Genomic DNA, 17,503 nt, shown 5'->3' on the forward strand with positions numbered 1-17,503 from the left:
TCTGAAAGCTCCAGTTTTTTCTAAGTAGTTCATAGTGCAGACTGATGCCTCTGAACATGGGATAGTAGCGGTCCTGTCCCAGACCATTGTTGATACCCATGACCTGCCTGTAGCTTTCATTAGCAGTAAGTTGCTCCTCAGATAACAGCATTGGAGTGCCATTGAAAAGGAAGCCTTTGCTGTGGTTTAGTCCCTGAAGAAGCTGAGACCATACCTGTTTGGTACTCACTTCCTTGTATAAACTGACCACAGGCCTCTCAGATGGCTGAAGCAAATGAAAGGTGAAAACACCAAACTTTTGAGGTGGTGCATCTCTCTGTTTTATAGATTACAGCAAGACTATTGACCATGTAAATGCCCATTGCTCTCGTTCAACTTCACAGCCCGGCAAATACCAGATCCACTTCTACGTGACATTCAGTTACTGTACTGACACGCTGGCCAGAGCAAAACTGGGAAATAATACATCAATCTCAAGAAAAATAAAAACCGAACATGGCTTCAAACATGGGTGAGTACTAGCACGGGCTCTCTTTAATTTGTACATGTGTGACCTGGTACCTGCAGCGGACTCTGTTTTTAGCCATGTGCCAAAACTGGCAAGTCAACCCATAATACACTTCTCTATGTAGACAGTGTAGTCCTTTTAAGCCAAATGGCGATAAGTTACAAAGATTGATTAACACATTATATAAACATAGCATCTCAAACGTAATGGCAATAAACCTCGAAGAAACAAACATCGTAATATCTGATGGAGACATCTAGCTGCTGATTCCTTACCTTTGAACTTCCCAGGCATCAGACTGGATCTGGGAGATTTTTCTTGAGCAGTAGCCCTGCGCGCTGGTAGGTGACATTGGTGAGCTCCATTTTACGTCATCGTTGTTGGCTCTGTCATCGTGACATCTGCATCATCTATATAGGCGCCACCTCGGCATGCTTACGCCACTTCTTTTATTTCCGCTCCAGCCAGTGCAGATCGGATGAAGAGAGCTACCCACTATCATTTTCTGAAAGACTTTTTTTTACATTTTGTCGACATTTATTCATTGGTGTGTAGGTTCCATCATGTCCAAAAAGGCCTCAGGATTCAAACCGTGCGGTAGTTGTCATTGCACTATGTCAGTTAGGGATCTCCACCTCATGTGCCTTTGGTGCCATGAACATGACCATGACCCAAAGTCCTGCTCCAACTGCTGGGCCATGACTCCTAAAGCTTTGAGGGAGCGGTACCTAAAGCTACTTGTGGCCTGGCATCAGGTGCCTTGGAGGTCTCCTTCCCGCTCCCTGTCAAGAGGAAGGTCCAAGCACCTCTCCGGGGGCTCTAAGTTTTCGTCCTTCCATTCAAAGTCCTTGAAGGGGTCAGGTAATAAGCATCACAAAAGACACAAGAAGTATGCCAATGCTTGTTTTGCAAGAGGGTGGGTGGGGAGCAACACAGTTGAGAGGAAAAAACATAGAAAGAAAGAAGCAACATAGAGGCCCGGGTGTGAGAAAACAACACAGGGGAATGGGGGTCTAAGCAGCATGGAAGAGCGGGTAGGTGGAGAAAATGACACAAAGAGAGAGCAACATGCAGTGTAGAGGGGAAGAAAAGCGAATAGATGAGAGAGAGCAATGTGGTCACGGGGGCAGAAAGAAAAGTACACGGGCCAGAAAGCAAGAGGGGTGGTGGCGAACATGAGGGCACACGTGTAACGCTGGGGAAAGGTCGAGAAGCACACTGGAGAGAAAGAGGAACATGGAGAGGGCATGAGAAGCGCACAAGAGACAGCTGCAAAACACATGCACTCTGGAGGAGTGCTTCAACAAAATGAAAAAGTGCTTGAAAAGCAAGCAGTAGAAGAATACAAGTAACAGGTCCATGCTCCCAGTGGCGGCTCCCAGGGTATGGCTCACGGGTGGCGGTCGCAGGGGGATAGAGACAGGGGGCTCACACATGGCAAAAATATTTTTTTTTAAATTAAAAAATAAACGTACTTTGCCGCCGGCTGGGTCCCGTGTCTCTGCTGCTGCTCTCCTCGAGCACAACGAGGAACTAGAAGCAGGCCCTACTGAATCATCACAATGCTGCAATGCAGCAATGTGATTTTTTGAGCATCCTGGTTTGACACTCAACCAGGGAATGGGGGGCCTGGGCATGTTTTCCATGCAGGCTGGAATGTAACAGGGAAAGTGCGCATAACTGGTTTGGGCCGCCGAGAGGGCCAACCAAACAGTCATTGCGCATTTAGGAGTGGGCAAACCACTCCGTCCCTGCCCTGCTCCAAGAACAGAGCAGCTTCGTCCACCCACCCGCCCACAAAGGAGCAGGAAGCAGCATAACATGATAATAACACAATATTATGATCATTTTATGTTTCTGCTTGCACTGCTTAAAAGCAGTGGGGCGACACTCCTTCCACCACTGCATGCTCAATGTGAGGGGCAAACACAAGGTGAGGAAGTACAGGCCTCTCAAGCTACCAAACAAGCAAGCATATGAGAGTGACAATAAAGCCAGCCAATGGTAAGCAATGGGCAGTCTCTAAGCCCACTCTAAGCTGACAAGATGTCTCGCAATAGGCCGTCTATATGAAAGGGAGCAGCTAGCTCTACTGTAAATAGCAAAGTCTCAGTGAAAGCCATAAAAGTGCAGCTTCTTAGGGCAGAAATAGGCTGCAGAAGTTGGTACATCTGTGTAAATGTGTAAATGTAAACGCAGCTCTGGATGCTAATGGCCAGGAGGTTTGTGATAATGATCTCAGATCTCAGTTATCACTACCAAGCATCAACACTGAAAGGATGCAACCTGAACAAACAGACATTCTTTGCAGAACACATAGCCTCCTTCAAAGCACCCTGGCTTCTGCAGAGCTCCCTTTACTAGCAGAAGCACAGGCATCCATTGTAAAGCAAACGACATGGCCTAACTTATAGAAAGGGCGGTAATACATCCCTCGCGCAGGCCCACAGAACTGACTCGAGATCCATACGCTTTCTATTAGTGGATCAATAAGCAGTATATAAAGATGCCGTTTCCTTGGTTCGCAGCACCATTTTGATACAGCACTATGTTCCATTAAGAGCGTGAAACATTGCATTAGAGTGGTTTTCTTCACGCGGCCACTGGCGCAGTCGGCAAGATTATACCACGTCAGTGATGGAGTCTTTTGGGAAAGAAAAAAACTCATTGCAGGTTGGGAGTCCAGCCAGTGGCGGCTCCTCCATAGGGGCATTTGGGCGTCGCCACGCTGCTTTTTCTTGCAGTGCAAGAAGCAGAAACATAAAATGGTAAAAACTACCATTTTATGTTTTTGCTTCTCGCACTGCGTGAAAGTTGTGGGAGAGTGGAAGGCGGTCCTGCTCGAGGGCAGGGGGGAGTGGTTTGCCCACTGTTGTGGGTAATGACTGTTTGGTCAGCCCTGGAGCCGACCAAACGGTCAGTACCCACAACATTGGGTAAGCCTCTCCCCCCCTGCCCTCAAGCAGGACCGTCCACTCTCTCTTTTTCCTACATGGAGAAAATGGCGCGGCTGGGGCGCTCTCCTGCCAGCTTTCTCTAACCCAAGAACTCCTCACCATCTTTGTAACCAAGATACTGGAAATAAGCAGCTTTAAAAGAGGAAATTTAGTGACATGGTAGACTAAAATCTGTGTCAAGAAAAGGCGCATTATGCAGAATGTTTTGTGAGTAAAGGCAGTGTATGTGGCATGTTGCATGTAATTTTTACATGTTAGAGTGTCGATCCAAACCTGTCCAAACATTCTGAACTTTTACGCCGCACCACTTTCAAATGCCACCACTGAGCCCAGCTCAGGCCGGAGCAGGCCGGAGTACGAAACAATCTAGGCGGACGCACTGCAGGCCAGTGGCACCAAAAGAAGGTGTGTCCATAGGTCGGCATGTGAGCCAGCCCAACCGGCTTTTGAAAGACATAGGCATCCATTGTGGCCACCAGACTTCCTTATAGGCCGGTACTCCTCCGGGGTGAGAGGATGCCACCGACCCACAGTTTATGTGTGACACCTTTGGCGGATTGGTGGGGTTAGGGACCACAATCCTTCGGTTTATGTGCCACTTCCGGGGGGAGATTCTGGGGGTTAGAGGGATGCCACCGACCCACGGTTTGTGTATCACTTCAGTTCTGGCGGGTTGGTGGGGTGAGGGGCCACCGACTCACAGTTTATGTGGGTCACATCCGGGAGGTTGATGGGGTGAGGGGCATGCCACGACCCACCGTTCATGCGCGTCACACACGGCTCCAGCTCGTCTCCCCGGCCCTCCCCACCCTGCGTGACCCTTTGTCCTGGGAGCTGCGGCAGGCTCCTCACCTCAAACAGACAAAAGGCTTGCCTGCTGTAAACAGTAAATAATGCACCACTGTGTGCCGCTGCTGTGGGTTGGTTTCATGTTAAGGTTAGAGAAGCCTGAAAGAGAGGGAGCCATTCTGAATTTACATTGAAAGTTTATGTGAACTCGAGTCTGTGTACTGCTCTCTCTTTGCAGAGCTGCATTGCAGCCACTAGTGAGCTATTTTCCATGTTTAGCTCGTTTTCGTTTTTTTAAAATTGTATGATCTTTATTGTCTCCTACTGATGCTCTCAATGTCAAAAGGCAGGTAAAGTCACCACGGGGTCAACACTCAATTGACACAATTTTCACTACATGCGACACAATTTTCACTACTACTACTGCTTCGATTTTTAATAAACAGGTTGATTGCAACTGAAACGAAGTGTTGGAAACACCATTCGTTTTTGTTGTTTGACAGTGACATTTTTTTTAGAAAGCTTCTCTCACTTACGCTCCTAGCAGCTGTAGCACAAGCTTCCCTACCCTACATAGAACAGTTATTGCACAGGTAGCTGTAATGCATGCTTCCTCATACACACTTGCGCACGCACAAACACACGGTGTATCACGTCGAGATAAAAAACGGCTCATCTGTGGTACTGGGTGAAGCACACAGAGCCTCAGTTGGAGCACTGCGTCTAGTTCTCAGTGTCTCACCGGGACTAGAGTAAGTACGGTCAAAAGCCACATCTGGTACATAAAGCCCAGTTCACTGGTGTTCATCTGTGGTACTGGTGAAGGACACGGAGACTCAACTGGGGTTCCGTGTCTAAATTAACTCTCAATTCTGCTACCACTTATAATACCATTTCTGGCGTACCATACCCCAAAACGGGGGCACCTTCTGAAGTAAATTTTGTTTTTCTGTGTGCCACATCTGGAGCGCACACACAGTTTTTGATGCTGCACTACATCAAAGACTGATGCTGCCCTGTCAACTTTAACAAGCGCAATGCGTTGAAAGTAAAAATGATGAGGAGAGGCGGAGGCAGCAGGGGGAGGGGAGAGAGGAGGGCGCCTGTGCCTGTTTCCATTGCGGGATTGAGCAGGAACCATCTGGTAATGACAAACAAATGGTTTCAAAGCTCACTCCTTAAAGGGAGTCGCCAAACATGCACGCGTTGCCATTCAAAGCAATGCAATGCGTTCACGTTTTTGCCTGAAAAACAAAATCGATTTCTAAAGGTATCCTCCTATGCTACGCATGCGCGCTGCGCAGGCGAGACCTAAAAAGCAAGGAATGGACAATACATGACATTTCGTGGGCTGGTCTCAATCTTATGGATGAAGGAATTGTTCAGCATTGAGTGCTGTAACGGATGGATAAGCTGCTAAAGTATGGGATATCTCTTATGCAGAAGCAGCATCTCCCAATTCTTCCATCAGAAAAGGTTGGTATTGATTTGGTGGTCCCCTGCATGGGGAACTGCCTACTCCATATCTATTTGTGTTGGTGGATTTATTCTTGAAATGGCCTGGGATAAAGTGTGTTGCAGACACTAGCTTCAAGGGAGTCTTAAACTTTACGGAGAGCATCTATCAGAGGCAAGGCTTTCCAAAGACTTGGTTTTCAGACCGTGCGATACAATTATGTTTCAATGAGGTGGAGTGGAATCAGGCAGTATATGGAATTCTACATAAAGTATGTGTGTTGTACAATTATGAGATCAATGGGATTGTGGAACGATTAAATAGACCTTAAAATAATGTATTCAGTTAGTGTGTGTGAATATAAGGCAATTGAAGTACCAGTTGAACAAAACAGGTTGCTGTCTTATCAAATGAGTCTGCATTTCACCACCGGATTATCCCCCTTCTAAATGTTTAGAGGAAGAAAGACTGCTACATAGGCAGTGGGTCGATTCACTTTACTAAATTGTTGTTTATACCAGTCATGCTTCTACTCTCCAATGGAAGGAGGTCTTTGCCTGGATTAAGAGTTTAGCCAATCTACACCTTTTGTGCAGTTTAACACACTGTCTTTCAGTTTTTCCTTGTTTGTGCATACACAATGTGAATGATGGACAACAAATAATTGAGTCTGTATTACCAGTGACTATGTCTGTCAGACTTTCAATAAGCCCTAAATTGATACAAGAGAGCCTGTTGTTGCCATGAGCGAGGACCCATGTTTTTCGACAGTCCCCACACCTTTGGCATGTCCCATTCAACGAGTAGCCGAGAGTCCATCCATGTTCTTGTATGGTGTAAATGCATCTGTAGACACAAAAGCGCATCCTCATTCATATGTTCTTAAAATCTTGCGAGCCCCTTTAGTTTATCTCTGTTCCTTTAAACTGGGAGCCCCAAAGATGTCACAAGCCTTAAGGAATAAACCCTTGAAAGAATTATTTAATGATCATTGTTGCTTCTTAGATATTGCACTTGAACTTTGTTCCTGACAACACTGAACAATTTGCACAAACCCACTAGAACTTCGGGTACTAGGGAAATATTTTGATTTGGACAAGCTGTATTTACTGTTCTGGCAAAACTGCTGGATCTAGAAGGCCTGATAGTTTTGCTCAGGTAAACCTGAGGCCCGTCTCAATGTTGGTATCTTATGCCGCTAATTTGAATGCCATTCACTTATTAATCAAAATGTCAGGAGGTTTGTAAGGCATCTGTTCGCTCCTTTTTAGACCCTGATGGAAGACGCTGATCGTTGCAGACATAAGATGCAGACAGCCTCCAGTCTGATTTGCGGTTTGGCTGGTGAGAAGGAACGGTGGACCGAACAAAGTAAAGAGTTTGCTGCGCAGACAAAACGGCTTGTTGGTATGTAATATCTTTTGGAAACAGTTTTGGAATGAAGTACTGATGGTCTGAGGATCAATGACTTTTAGAATATACAACGCACTGTAGTACTCACCCAATAACTCCTGAACATAACAGAGGGTACATGATGTCAGTCTTCAGAATCCAAACACTTGTTCTTGAAGCTATCTGTATGCCACCAGATTCGAAAAAACATAGCAAATTCATTGTTTTCTATTTATGTATCATTCATATTTGAAAAACGAATGACCTACCCAGTGAATAGTAACAATATTATACTTTTACCCAGCATTAAATCCTCAACAATCATGAACTTTAGGCATCCGAGAATGTCTCCCTGTTTTATGACTACTGGTTGAAATTGCTTCTTTAAACAAACAGATTTTCCTCCAGCCTTTTTACTTAAATGTTTTTGCAGCTGTTAAAATTGAAAGGAAACAATTGTGAAAACATTCTAAAAATACATAACACGTTTCATTTTTATACATGATGTTGAGTGTAGTAGAGTGTTTAGTAAAACGGAATCAAAACATTAGCCCTCATGAACGGCTTCCATTTAAAAAGTGGAGGAAAATAATTTCCCCCATTTCTTATAATGTAACAAAGCAGAACAAAAACGTCGAAGTGCAAATCGATAGTGTGGAGAAAAGCAAGTGAGCTGTGAAAATGCTGCAAAAGATATTTGATCTATTTTTCACATTGGTAAAAACGTTCCATGCTATTTCCCAGCTGTACAAAATGATGAAAAGCAGGTGGTATGAGCCAGATTACAATACAGTTGGCAATTTGAAATAACCTCATCAGCTTTTAGGTCGAGCCTATAGCGGCAGCGCACATGCGCTGCTCGCTTTGCGGGGCATGCAGTAATGGAGTATGGAGCGAAAGCTCTGTGGAAGCCCTGCCCACTCTCCGCCCATGTTTTTAATTGGCTAGTGTCATTGTATTTCGTAATGTCTGATTGATTGAGGTTTGCTAGTCCCTCCTTATTATGGCTATGTCATAATTTGTACACTTCCATGGCTACTGGCCCCTTTACTTGGAGTGTTACACATCACCGTACATGTTATTTAGACTGTGAGCACTACTTTGTCCATGCCTTCTCACCCCCTTCTCCTCCGTCTCCCGCCCGCACTCCCGTTGTCCGTGATACAGTGCAATAGGTCTTGTGTAAATGCGAGTCCTATTGCATTGCAAATGCTTGTTTTGTATTAATTCTGAGCAGCATCCTAAGAGGGGACTGAAGACCAGCAAACAACACCCCCTCCTCTTCCTCCTCCTCATCCTCCCCGGACCCCAAACCCAGCACCCCTCCCATCACCCTGAGACTGTTACCAAGAAGACAGCCATCCGAGAACAGGGCCCAGAGAGACCGAGGGACCATCAGGCGTAAGGTACTCTGGAGAGACAGACAGACATCCCACATTCCCCCCGGACAAAGACAGACATCCAAAATACGCTACCCCGGGAGGCAGACATCCAGAGAACGGCAACCAGGAGACAGACGAGAATCTCAAGCCAGTACCACAGGAGACAGGCAGACATCAGGGATATGGTAACCAGGGAGATAGACATCCAGATTACGGTAACCAGGAGACAGACAGACACCCCAGATACGGTATCCAAGGAGATAGTCAGTCAGTCTAAGAGACAGACTTGGGAGAGGCCGCCAGGTGCTCAGGGACTGGCCTGGTGACAGATGACAGACGCGGCCCTCCTTCATTCTTGCATTGAGCACCCACGGAACCAGAAGCAGCATTGGGGACCCCCAAGTCTTGCACCTCTTGCCCCTGCTCTTCACCCTGGTCCATGGGGGGGCTCGGCAACAAAGGTGGGTCCCGGGAGTGTGCGGTGCGTGCGCCTGGACGTGTGTGTATCTGTGTGCAGCTAAATATAACATATATCATATGAGCCCTTTTATTTCTAATGCACATGTTTATTTAGATGCAGTCTCCATTTGGGAAAAGCATTGTGACATCCCTCTCACTAAAAGGGAGTTTTTTGCTGCTTGCGAGCTTTGGAAAATTAGAAATGTGGTCACAATTGGTTTAGAGGGGGCAGACTTATAGGCCTCCCAAAATGGCCTCAGAGCATGGGGCTGTCACGTGACCTTTGGCATCGAGTCGCTTTCTCTGAATCATGTGTGCATACATCTATCTACCCATAAAAACTAGAGAAAATTGTTACCTAATCTCATGTACATATACATATATACATCCACCAACAAGCTTACCGATTCCTGTAAGCACGAGCCACTCCGATCCAAGTCTGTCAAAAGGTATTTTATTGATTTAGTGCAAAAAGATGCTTTTCGAGCTATCCAGCTCTTGGTCACATGACCTCAATTCAGAGTTCAAAGTTTATATACATTCTCATAAAACTAAAGAAAAGACTTAGGATTCAATTTATCCCCCAACATAAACGTGAGTATTTCAATACATTTCATTCTATATATTAATTAATATATTTAATAAATAACACTCTGTGCTAGAATAGTGAATTTGCATGTGGCGCATCGCATAATGAAAGCGGTGTCAAAATTCTACGGGGTCGCTTAATTGCGTTAATTATATGTTCTTCCACTGAGTTATATAGTATTGCCTCAAGCATGGATTTTAAAGAAACTTTTCAGTATACATAGCACTTTCTTATCCTGGGTAAAGTACCCTTCGGTAGCCGCAGGCAACCTCATCTTGCCAGTGTGCTTATATCTATGTATCTATCTATCTATCTATCTATCTATCTATCTATCTATCTATGTATCTATCTATCTATCTATCTATCTATCTATCTATCTATCTATCTATCTATCTATCTATATCTGGCTGGCTGCAAGATTGCACAATAAAGCACTGAGATTTGCACAAATTATTGGGCTTTCTCTGCGTTGTTTTCTTTCCGTGGGAGGAAGATTTGGAATGACTGATTGGAATGGCGGTCGCCAGTAGGTAGTTATAGTTAGGACCTAGTTTCCATAGGAAATCCTCAACATTCTATTTGGAATAACTTTGGCCCTGGTGGATGAGTCTTTGCGAATTTCTCAAAGAAGATGGCTCGGTCCGCTGCGCTCCTTCCCTGAAAGTTTGGGGGGGATTGGTCAAGTGGGGGCTGAGATATAAGGGGGGTCCCAAAACGTGTTTTCTCCATGTTATTTTCCATAGGACCTTTAGACTCGGTTACAGGTCGAACGGCTGAATGGATTTATAAGAAATTTGGCAAAACTGTAGAGTCCTGTTCGCAGATTACGCTTTTTTTGGAATGGTGTAAATCCGTTCAGTAGTTGTTGAGAAAATTAAAGTTAAAGTCAATTATATATCTATAGGCGCGCACGGGTGCGCGCACCCAAGCGGCTGCGCGTGAGCAGAATTTGTTTTTTGCTGCGTGACGTCTGTTAACGTTCGATTCGAAGGAAATCAGGAAGTTTTGTCCGCCATTTTGTCACTGCGAGTAAATATATTGTTCATTTCAAAGCGTTGAAACATGGAAAGGGGAGAAGGTAGAGATTGTCTTGCTGCATAGGTTTTCTCGGTGTGTTGTAAGGCCCTTAAACGCGAAAAGATATATTTTTTTCGGAAAAAAAATACGGGGTGCGCGCACCCGGTCGCGCACACCTATTTACAAGAGTGTGAAAATGGAGATAAATCAGAAGTTTGAGTGCTTAGATAAAAGGTGGCTCTGAAAAGAGCCCTTGTGTTAATTGAGTGTTTTCTGCATTTATAAGTAAGTACCGATGCAGAGCCTGATGTTGCAGAGGAAGATTCTGTTTCCCTCATTCGTGAAATGAACACCGTCTCTCCTATAGACGTCTTGCATGTGGTATCGCAAGTTGTTGTGGTAAATAGAACCCATGCTATAATCTCTGAGGAACGCAGAAACAGATTTATTTACATGTCTCCTTGCTTTCTCAAATTGTGCACAATGTTGATTGGACCAATTCCATTTCTGTCTTTGGCATATATTGGAATATACCAAGGCAGATCGAGGAAAAAGTGTCATCAATTGTCGAAAGGTGTCTTTTAGAAGCATTTCCAGACCTACCCCAGTGATTGTGCCTAGATCGTTCCCACCACAGTGCACAATTATAAGGTCTGGTTCTGGGAGATGCATAAAAGTTTTCACCAATGGAATCAATTGGTGACATTTCAATCCTCTTTTGGCAATCCATGTTATGTGTACATTTGGTAAGCCGAGGTTGCAAATTCGTCTGCTTACTGCATATTTTTCAATCCAGTGAATATAACTGTGTCCTATTAGCCAGACCTTCATTTTCAAGGGATTTGTAGTCGTCCTCTGATCGGTTCTGGAAGTGGAATGGTAGTTAGAAGTTGAAATTCTAAATAAAGAAAAAGGAAGGGGCTGGGTGTGGTTTAAAAAATAAAAATGATTGGTTGATTGTAAGAAGTGGAGATTGAACAGTACGTTGCATGTTAATGTTTATGTTAAACGAAAAGTACTATTGGGTGTGAAAAAACAAGACATGTAACAGAGCTGTGTATTGGCAGGTGTTTCTGGAGGGAAAATAGTCTTCTTAGTTTGTTGTAGAACGTTAAGACATGAACTTTTGACCTGTGCCTTCAGCAAGGTGCAGAATGAGGTGTAACCATGGAAACAACCGGAGATGGCAGTTGGTGATGGGTTCACTCTTTGGTGCCTCTGCATCTGAGTCTGTTCTCTGGTGGCAGGCGGAGAACTGTTTGTTATTGTGGAGATGAAAGGGTGATAAGGAGAGAAATACGACATAGCGTCTGGCCTGTAGAAGCGTGGGAGCAGTGATTAACTCTGAGTGAAGCGGAACTGTGTCGGTGCTTGGTAAAAGTAAAAAAAAAATGTTAACAGTGGTATAACTGTCTTTACGGTGCGCGACCTACTAAGAAAGAGTTCACGGGCCGTAATTGGCTTGCAGGTTCTAGTATCAGTAAGTGAGGCCGAGAAAAGAAAACATTCAGGACTTTATTTATGAAGGCCTTGCGCCACCGGTGCGTCACTTTTTCCCATTTTAAAAAATGAGGCACTGGCGGCGGAAGGTCTTTATAAATAAGGTCCTCAGTGTCTACAGTTAAGGTTATGTGGAACCCATGAATAGTTTTTCAATATGAAATCATTTCAGTTGAGATTATGGATTAAAAGAGAAACCGTGAATATTTGAAATGTTTATTAAGAAATGTACTGTTTTAAAGGCAAATCATTATGTAATATGAGTACAGAAATTGCAAAAAACACAGTAATTGGTATTGTCAGTAGTACATGGAATACAAACGCTATAGTTGAAGAAAAATGAATATAGTTGGAAAAAAACATTGTACACTCTTATAAGGAAGTATATTATATTTTAATAAATGGAAGAAGGTCTCTGGCCTTTCAGTTTAGGAACGATATATGAAAATGCAAGTGGTTATACATCATTACTTTATCAATCAGCTGTCTACATTTGAAGCACTATCAAGTTTGTGTTATGTTACTGTGTACGGGGAAAAAAAGGCGGCAAAAGCGACAAAATGGCGAGAGGTGCATGTATGTAATCTGTTGGATGCTGCGCAAATCAGTATTGAGGAGAACTACTGTATTGAGATATCTTTTGAAGGTTGCAGTATTGCATTTGAAATACAGCACAAGTAACAATGGAAATATTGTTGAAAGAACATATTTTTCTGAAAAGTATTTAAAAAAGATAATTTTATAGAAAATTAAAGGAGCAGAGGCGTGTGAGGCGGAAATAAGCAGTTGAGATGCGAAATGGCGTTTACAGTTATAAAAAACTCGTTTAAAATTTACACATTAATTAGGGTACATGTAGCATATATTAGCGAGTTTTGCATCGAGTACGTTTGAAATAACCTTAGGTAAGATATGCAATAGAATTGTTGAGATTAGACTGTAAAAAAATAAAGTTGAAAATCGAGTAGCTGAAGAAACAAATGTAGTCCACATAAAAGACCAAAATTTAAACAACACGAAATCATAATGTCCACTGTTAGTAAAGCCAATAGGTCTGTTCTTCAAAAGAAAATATGGAAAAGAACGTGAAGAATATAGGGAACCAAAAGGAAATGAGGACGTCAATGGCTTGTATAAGAGTTATTGAAGCATTGTTTAGGCAAAATAGGTAGCTTCTGCTTGTAACAGGAAATCAGTTTTATCATTTGAAAGTATGTCAGCTATCCAATGGAAAAGAGTAAAGCAGTACTGATGATCTGTTATAATCGGAGCCTCTTTTACCATCAGAGGGCAGCTCGGTGGGTTTTCGATGTAGCTCGCTGTTAGGAAAGAGTTAACCGTCCATTGTGTAGGCAAAGTATGCAACAAGTGCTTCTAACATGAAATCACTGTTATCATCTGAAAACATGTCAGCCATCCAATTGAGAAGATGAAAGGAGCATTCATGATCTGTCATTATTGGAGCGTCTTTTACCATCATAGGGCAGCTCGGTGGGTTTTCGATGTAGCTCTCTGTTAGGAAATCTTGCGCCGCTGCGAATATATTCCAATGACCCAGAACTCCTTGTATCGCTGCAAAGGCCATAAACCCTCCGTTGTAACAAAGCTGTTCATGATCAAGTAACGGATTCATGAGGTGATTGTAATTCGGTTCAGGAGGTACCAAATTGCAGAGACATAAATCCAGGGCCCACGTGAAATCACAGCTCAGGCAATGAAATACAGGCTGCACACAGGTGAAATACGAATATCGAAATGATAATCGATATGAAGTATTCAAAGTTGAGAGTGGTAAGGTGCCGTAGTACAGAAGCATTCTCTGTCGAAATAGTTCTAAGTGGCCCGGCTCGTTTGCGAAGGCAGGAGGGACATCCATTTTGAATTTACCAAGATGGTAAAGGAAACGGCGCAGCACTGCCGGTTGTATAGCAACTCCACAGAATAAGGTCGCCGGCTATGCAGGGGAGAGGAGCAGAATGACTTGATACATTTTCTAGGAGTCTAGTCACTTATATATTGCTTAGTAGTTATCAAAAAAGTAGCTTTTCTTGAACTGGAGGATGCGTTAAAAAATAAGGGAGTGATTTGAGGGAGTTGTAAAGCAAGGTCAATTTTTTTTTACATCAATGCTGTTTTCTGTGAATGTTAGCTAAGTGAAAGATATGTGTGTGAGCAGATGCAACGTTCAGTTTTAAATGTGACAATGGCGCTCTTGTTCATGTCTTCCGATTCAAGGTCGGTATTCGCTGCCAAATACAAAGATCAAGAAACGCATGCGTGGGGTACATAGTCTGCATTCTTAAAGGAAAGCAAATGAAGGGTTATTTTTACCGCATTAGCATTGTCGTTTAAAAAGTTACAGTGATTTCCATTATATGTTAAGAAAGTGTCACTGATGAAGACTGAAAATAAATCCTTATAAATAACAGGGACTGGTATATTTTAGAAAAGGTGTGTAACATTACATGAATTGTGAAAAAAAAAAATTTAATTGAAAGTGTATGGTTTGAAAATGAAAAGTAGAGGTTTATAGTTCACGTTTTGAAAGCAGTTCTAGAGGGTCAGAAGCATGATAGATTTATAAAAAATAGAACATGTTTTTAAATAGTATTATGGAAAAAATATGTGCCTTTATGTACTATTTACATTATCTGCCTGTTGGGTATTCTTTGAGTTTTAGTAATCCTGTGTCTTATAAGTTTTCCAGGGGCGGTTTGAGGTTCATGGTGGGTTTGGGTAGGGAGGGTAGGTTGGGGGTTTGTAATAGGGGGTCCGGTGGGGTGGAGTGCGGAGTTTAGTGAAGAGTGAGGGTGGCGGGGAGTTAGGGTGTTTGGTAATGGAGCAGAGACAGAGGACGCCACATTTCTGTTATGGGGTGCCACGGAAATATGTATTTATTCTCAGAGGTTTATTATATTAAGGATATATATCAACCTGGTGGCTCTTGTCGTTTTGTGGTTCTGTGCATGTTTATAATGCTGGCCCTGTAGTTTTTGTTTATGGACCTTATTACGACACACAGGGGAGCCACGTTGCACAGTTGGAGATCAGAGACTTAGGAAATAAAACTTTATAATTGTAAGGGCTCTAAGCGATACAAATCGGTCGTTCTCGGTGTAAAAAATATCACCGCTATTGGTGGTATTTTCTACGGTGTTAGTGCTCGAAGGAGAATAGTAACATATATGTGAAAGCAAATTGTGTAACAGGCTCAGCATTTCACATTATCGCGTGAAAACAAAAGTTGCTCTTACATAGCAATAAGTCTCTTATAATTAAGGGACGGAGTGTATATAGTGCTATTTAGTACTCTGCTATGTGATTGATGTCGAATATTTCATAAGAGGAGGCTTTAAAAGTTTTTCGATAAACTGGTTTTCTAGGGAAGTGGGTGGAGTGTTCCGTGTAAATTGCAGAATAGAAACTAGTAAGAACCAATTGGAAGTGTTGTTTTAAAGTCACATGACTGCACATGCGTGTCTCAAAGCCTGTACGCGATATGTGGGTGCGCGCACCCGGTCGCGCACTAAATGAAAGCGGCGAAAAAACATCTCATAATATGCTCTTGGAGCTCGTTTTGGAGAAAGAGTTAGTTCTGAAAAGAACTTTTTTTTTTTTTTTTTTTTTTTGGAAACAAGTGTTATGATGCTTTTGATTTCTTAAAGTTGCTACGACATTTTTCAGTATGTCATACTATCCAAATAAAGTGAAGAAATTTAACTTTTCTTGGAGCATTTATGACTCTCAATTTTGTGTTTAATTAGAGTAAAGCTTTGCTCTCCGTATACAAGAAGTTTTCCACAGTTCGTGCATTTCATGTGCACGTTCGCAAGATATGGTCTCAAGTCCATTTCAGCACTCGATGGAGATACAGGTCGTCCACCGGAAGATGTGCTGATTACTTCTGATGGTAATAGCGTGGCCTCCGTTTTTCTTGTCAAAGGTGGTCGCTCATTTCCTTCAGATTCGGAAGATGAATGCGGAACGGTAGCCATTGCAGCGAAGTCTTCGGGAAGATGTTCGACGTTGTTCTCTCTTGAGAGTAGAAAAGAAAGTGATGGAAGTGGGTGGAGTGCTGCGTGTAAATTCCAGAAAAGAAACTACCAAGAACCAATTAGAAGTGTTGTTTTGAAGTCACATGACTTCACATGCAAGTGTCAGGTCCTGTACGCGATAGGAGGGTGCGCGCACCCGGTCTCGCACTAAAATAAAGCGGCGAAAAAACATCTCATAATATGCTCTTGGAGCATGTTTTGGTGGAAAGAGTTAGTTCTGAAAAGAACTTTTTTTTTTTTTGGAAACAAGTGTTATGATGCTTTTGATTTCTTAAAGTTGCTACGACATTTTTCAGTATTCAAAGGTGGTCGCTCATTTCCTTCAGATTCGGAAGATGAATGCGGAACGGTAGCCATTGCAGCGAAGTCTTCGGGAAGATGTTCGACGTTGTTCTCTCTTGAGAGTAGAAAAGAAAGTAATGGAAGTGGGTGGAGTGCTGCATGTAAATTCCAGAATAGAAACTACCAAGAACCAATTAGAAGTGTTGTTTTGAAGTCACATGACTTCACATGCAAGTGTCAGGTCCTGTAGGCGATAGGAGGGTGCGCGCACCCGGTCTCGCACTAAAATAAAGCGGCGAAAAAACATCTTATAATATGCTCTTGGAGCACGTTTTGGTAGAAAGAGTTAGTTCTGAAAAGAACTTTTTTTTTTTTTTTTTTGGGAAACAAGTGTTATGATGCTTTCGATTTCTTAAAGTTGCTACTACATTTTTCAGTATGTAATACTATGAAAATGAAGTGAAGAAATGTATCTTTTCTTGGGGCATTTGTGACTTTCAATTTTGAGTTTAATAAGAACGAGGCTCTGCTCTCCATACAAAAGAATTTCTCCACACTCGTTGCATTTCATATGCACCTTCGCAAGATATGGTCTCAAGTCCATTTCAGCACTCGATGGAGATACAGGTCGTCCACCAGAAGATGTGCTGGCCACCTCTCATGGTAATAGCGTGGCCAGGGCTCTTGTCAATGCTTTTGCATAATGCTCAGGGTGCCTTTGTTTAACATGCCGCTGCATGGTGTGTATAGAAAAGGAATATTTTCTATTTGGATTTCCCCTTGAGAGCTCCGAATTGCATATTGTGCTGGTTACTTTTGGCGCATTCACTTTCTTTTGATCTTCAGGATAAGTAAAAAATTGCCAAATGAAAGATTCCTTTTTTCTTCTTAACGGTGGTCGCTCATTTCCTTCAGATTCGGAAGATGAATGCGGAAGGGCAGCCATTTCAGCAAAGTTTTCCGGAAGATGCTCGACGTTGTTGTCTCTTCAGAGTAGAAAAGATTGTGAGGAAAGTGGGTGGAGTGCTTCGTGTAAATTCCAGAACAGAAACTACTAAGAACCAATTGCAAGTGTTGTTTTCAAGTCACATGACTTTACATGCGCTTCTTAGGACGT

The 17,503-nt window shown here is 42.9% G+C and overlaps 1 protein-coding gene across 1 annotated transcript in view; it reads left to right on the forward strand.

The window, feature by feature from the left end:
• The window catches only part of LOC147659471 (dynein axonemal heavy chain 5-like), a 566,399-nt gene that overhangs the window by 363,148 nt on the left and 185,748 nt on the right, over positions 1-17,503 (forward strand). Inside the window, exon 6 of the mRNA XM_086951731.1 lies at positions 6,982-7,117. Within this exon, the coding sequence (XP_086807857.1) occupies positions 6,982-7,117 (136 nt within the window). The remainder of the gene's footprint in view (positions 1-6,981; positions 7,118-17,503) is intronic.

This window comes from Lissotriton vulgaris, unplaced genomic scaffold (genome assembly GCF_964263255.1).
Source record: "Lissotriton vulgaris unplaced genomic scaffold, aLisVul1.2 SCAFFOLD_1229, whole genome shotgun sequence".
Classification (NCBI taxonomy): Eukaryota; Metazoa; Chordata; class Amphibia; order Caudata; family Salamandridae; genus Lissotriton; species Lissotriton vulgaris.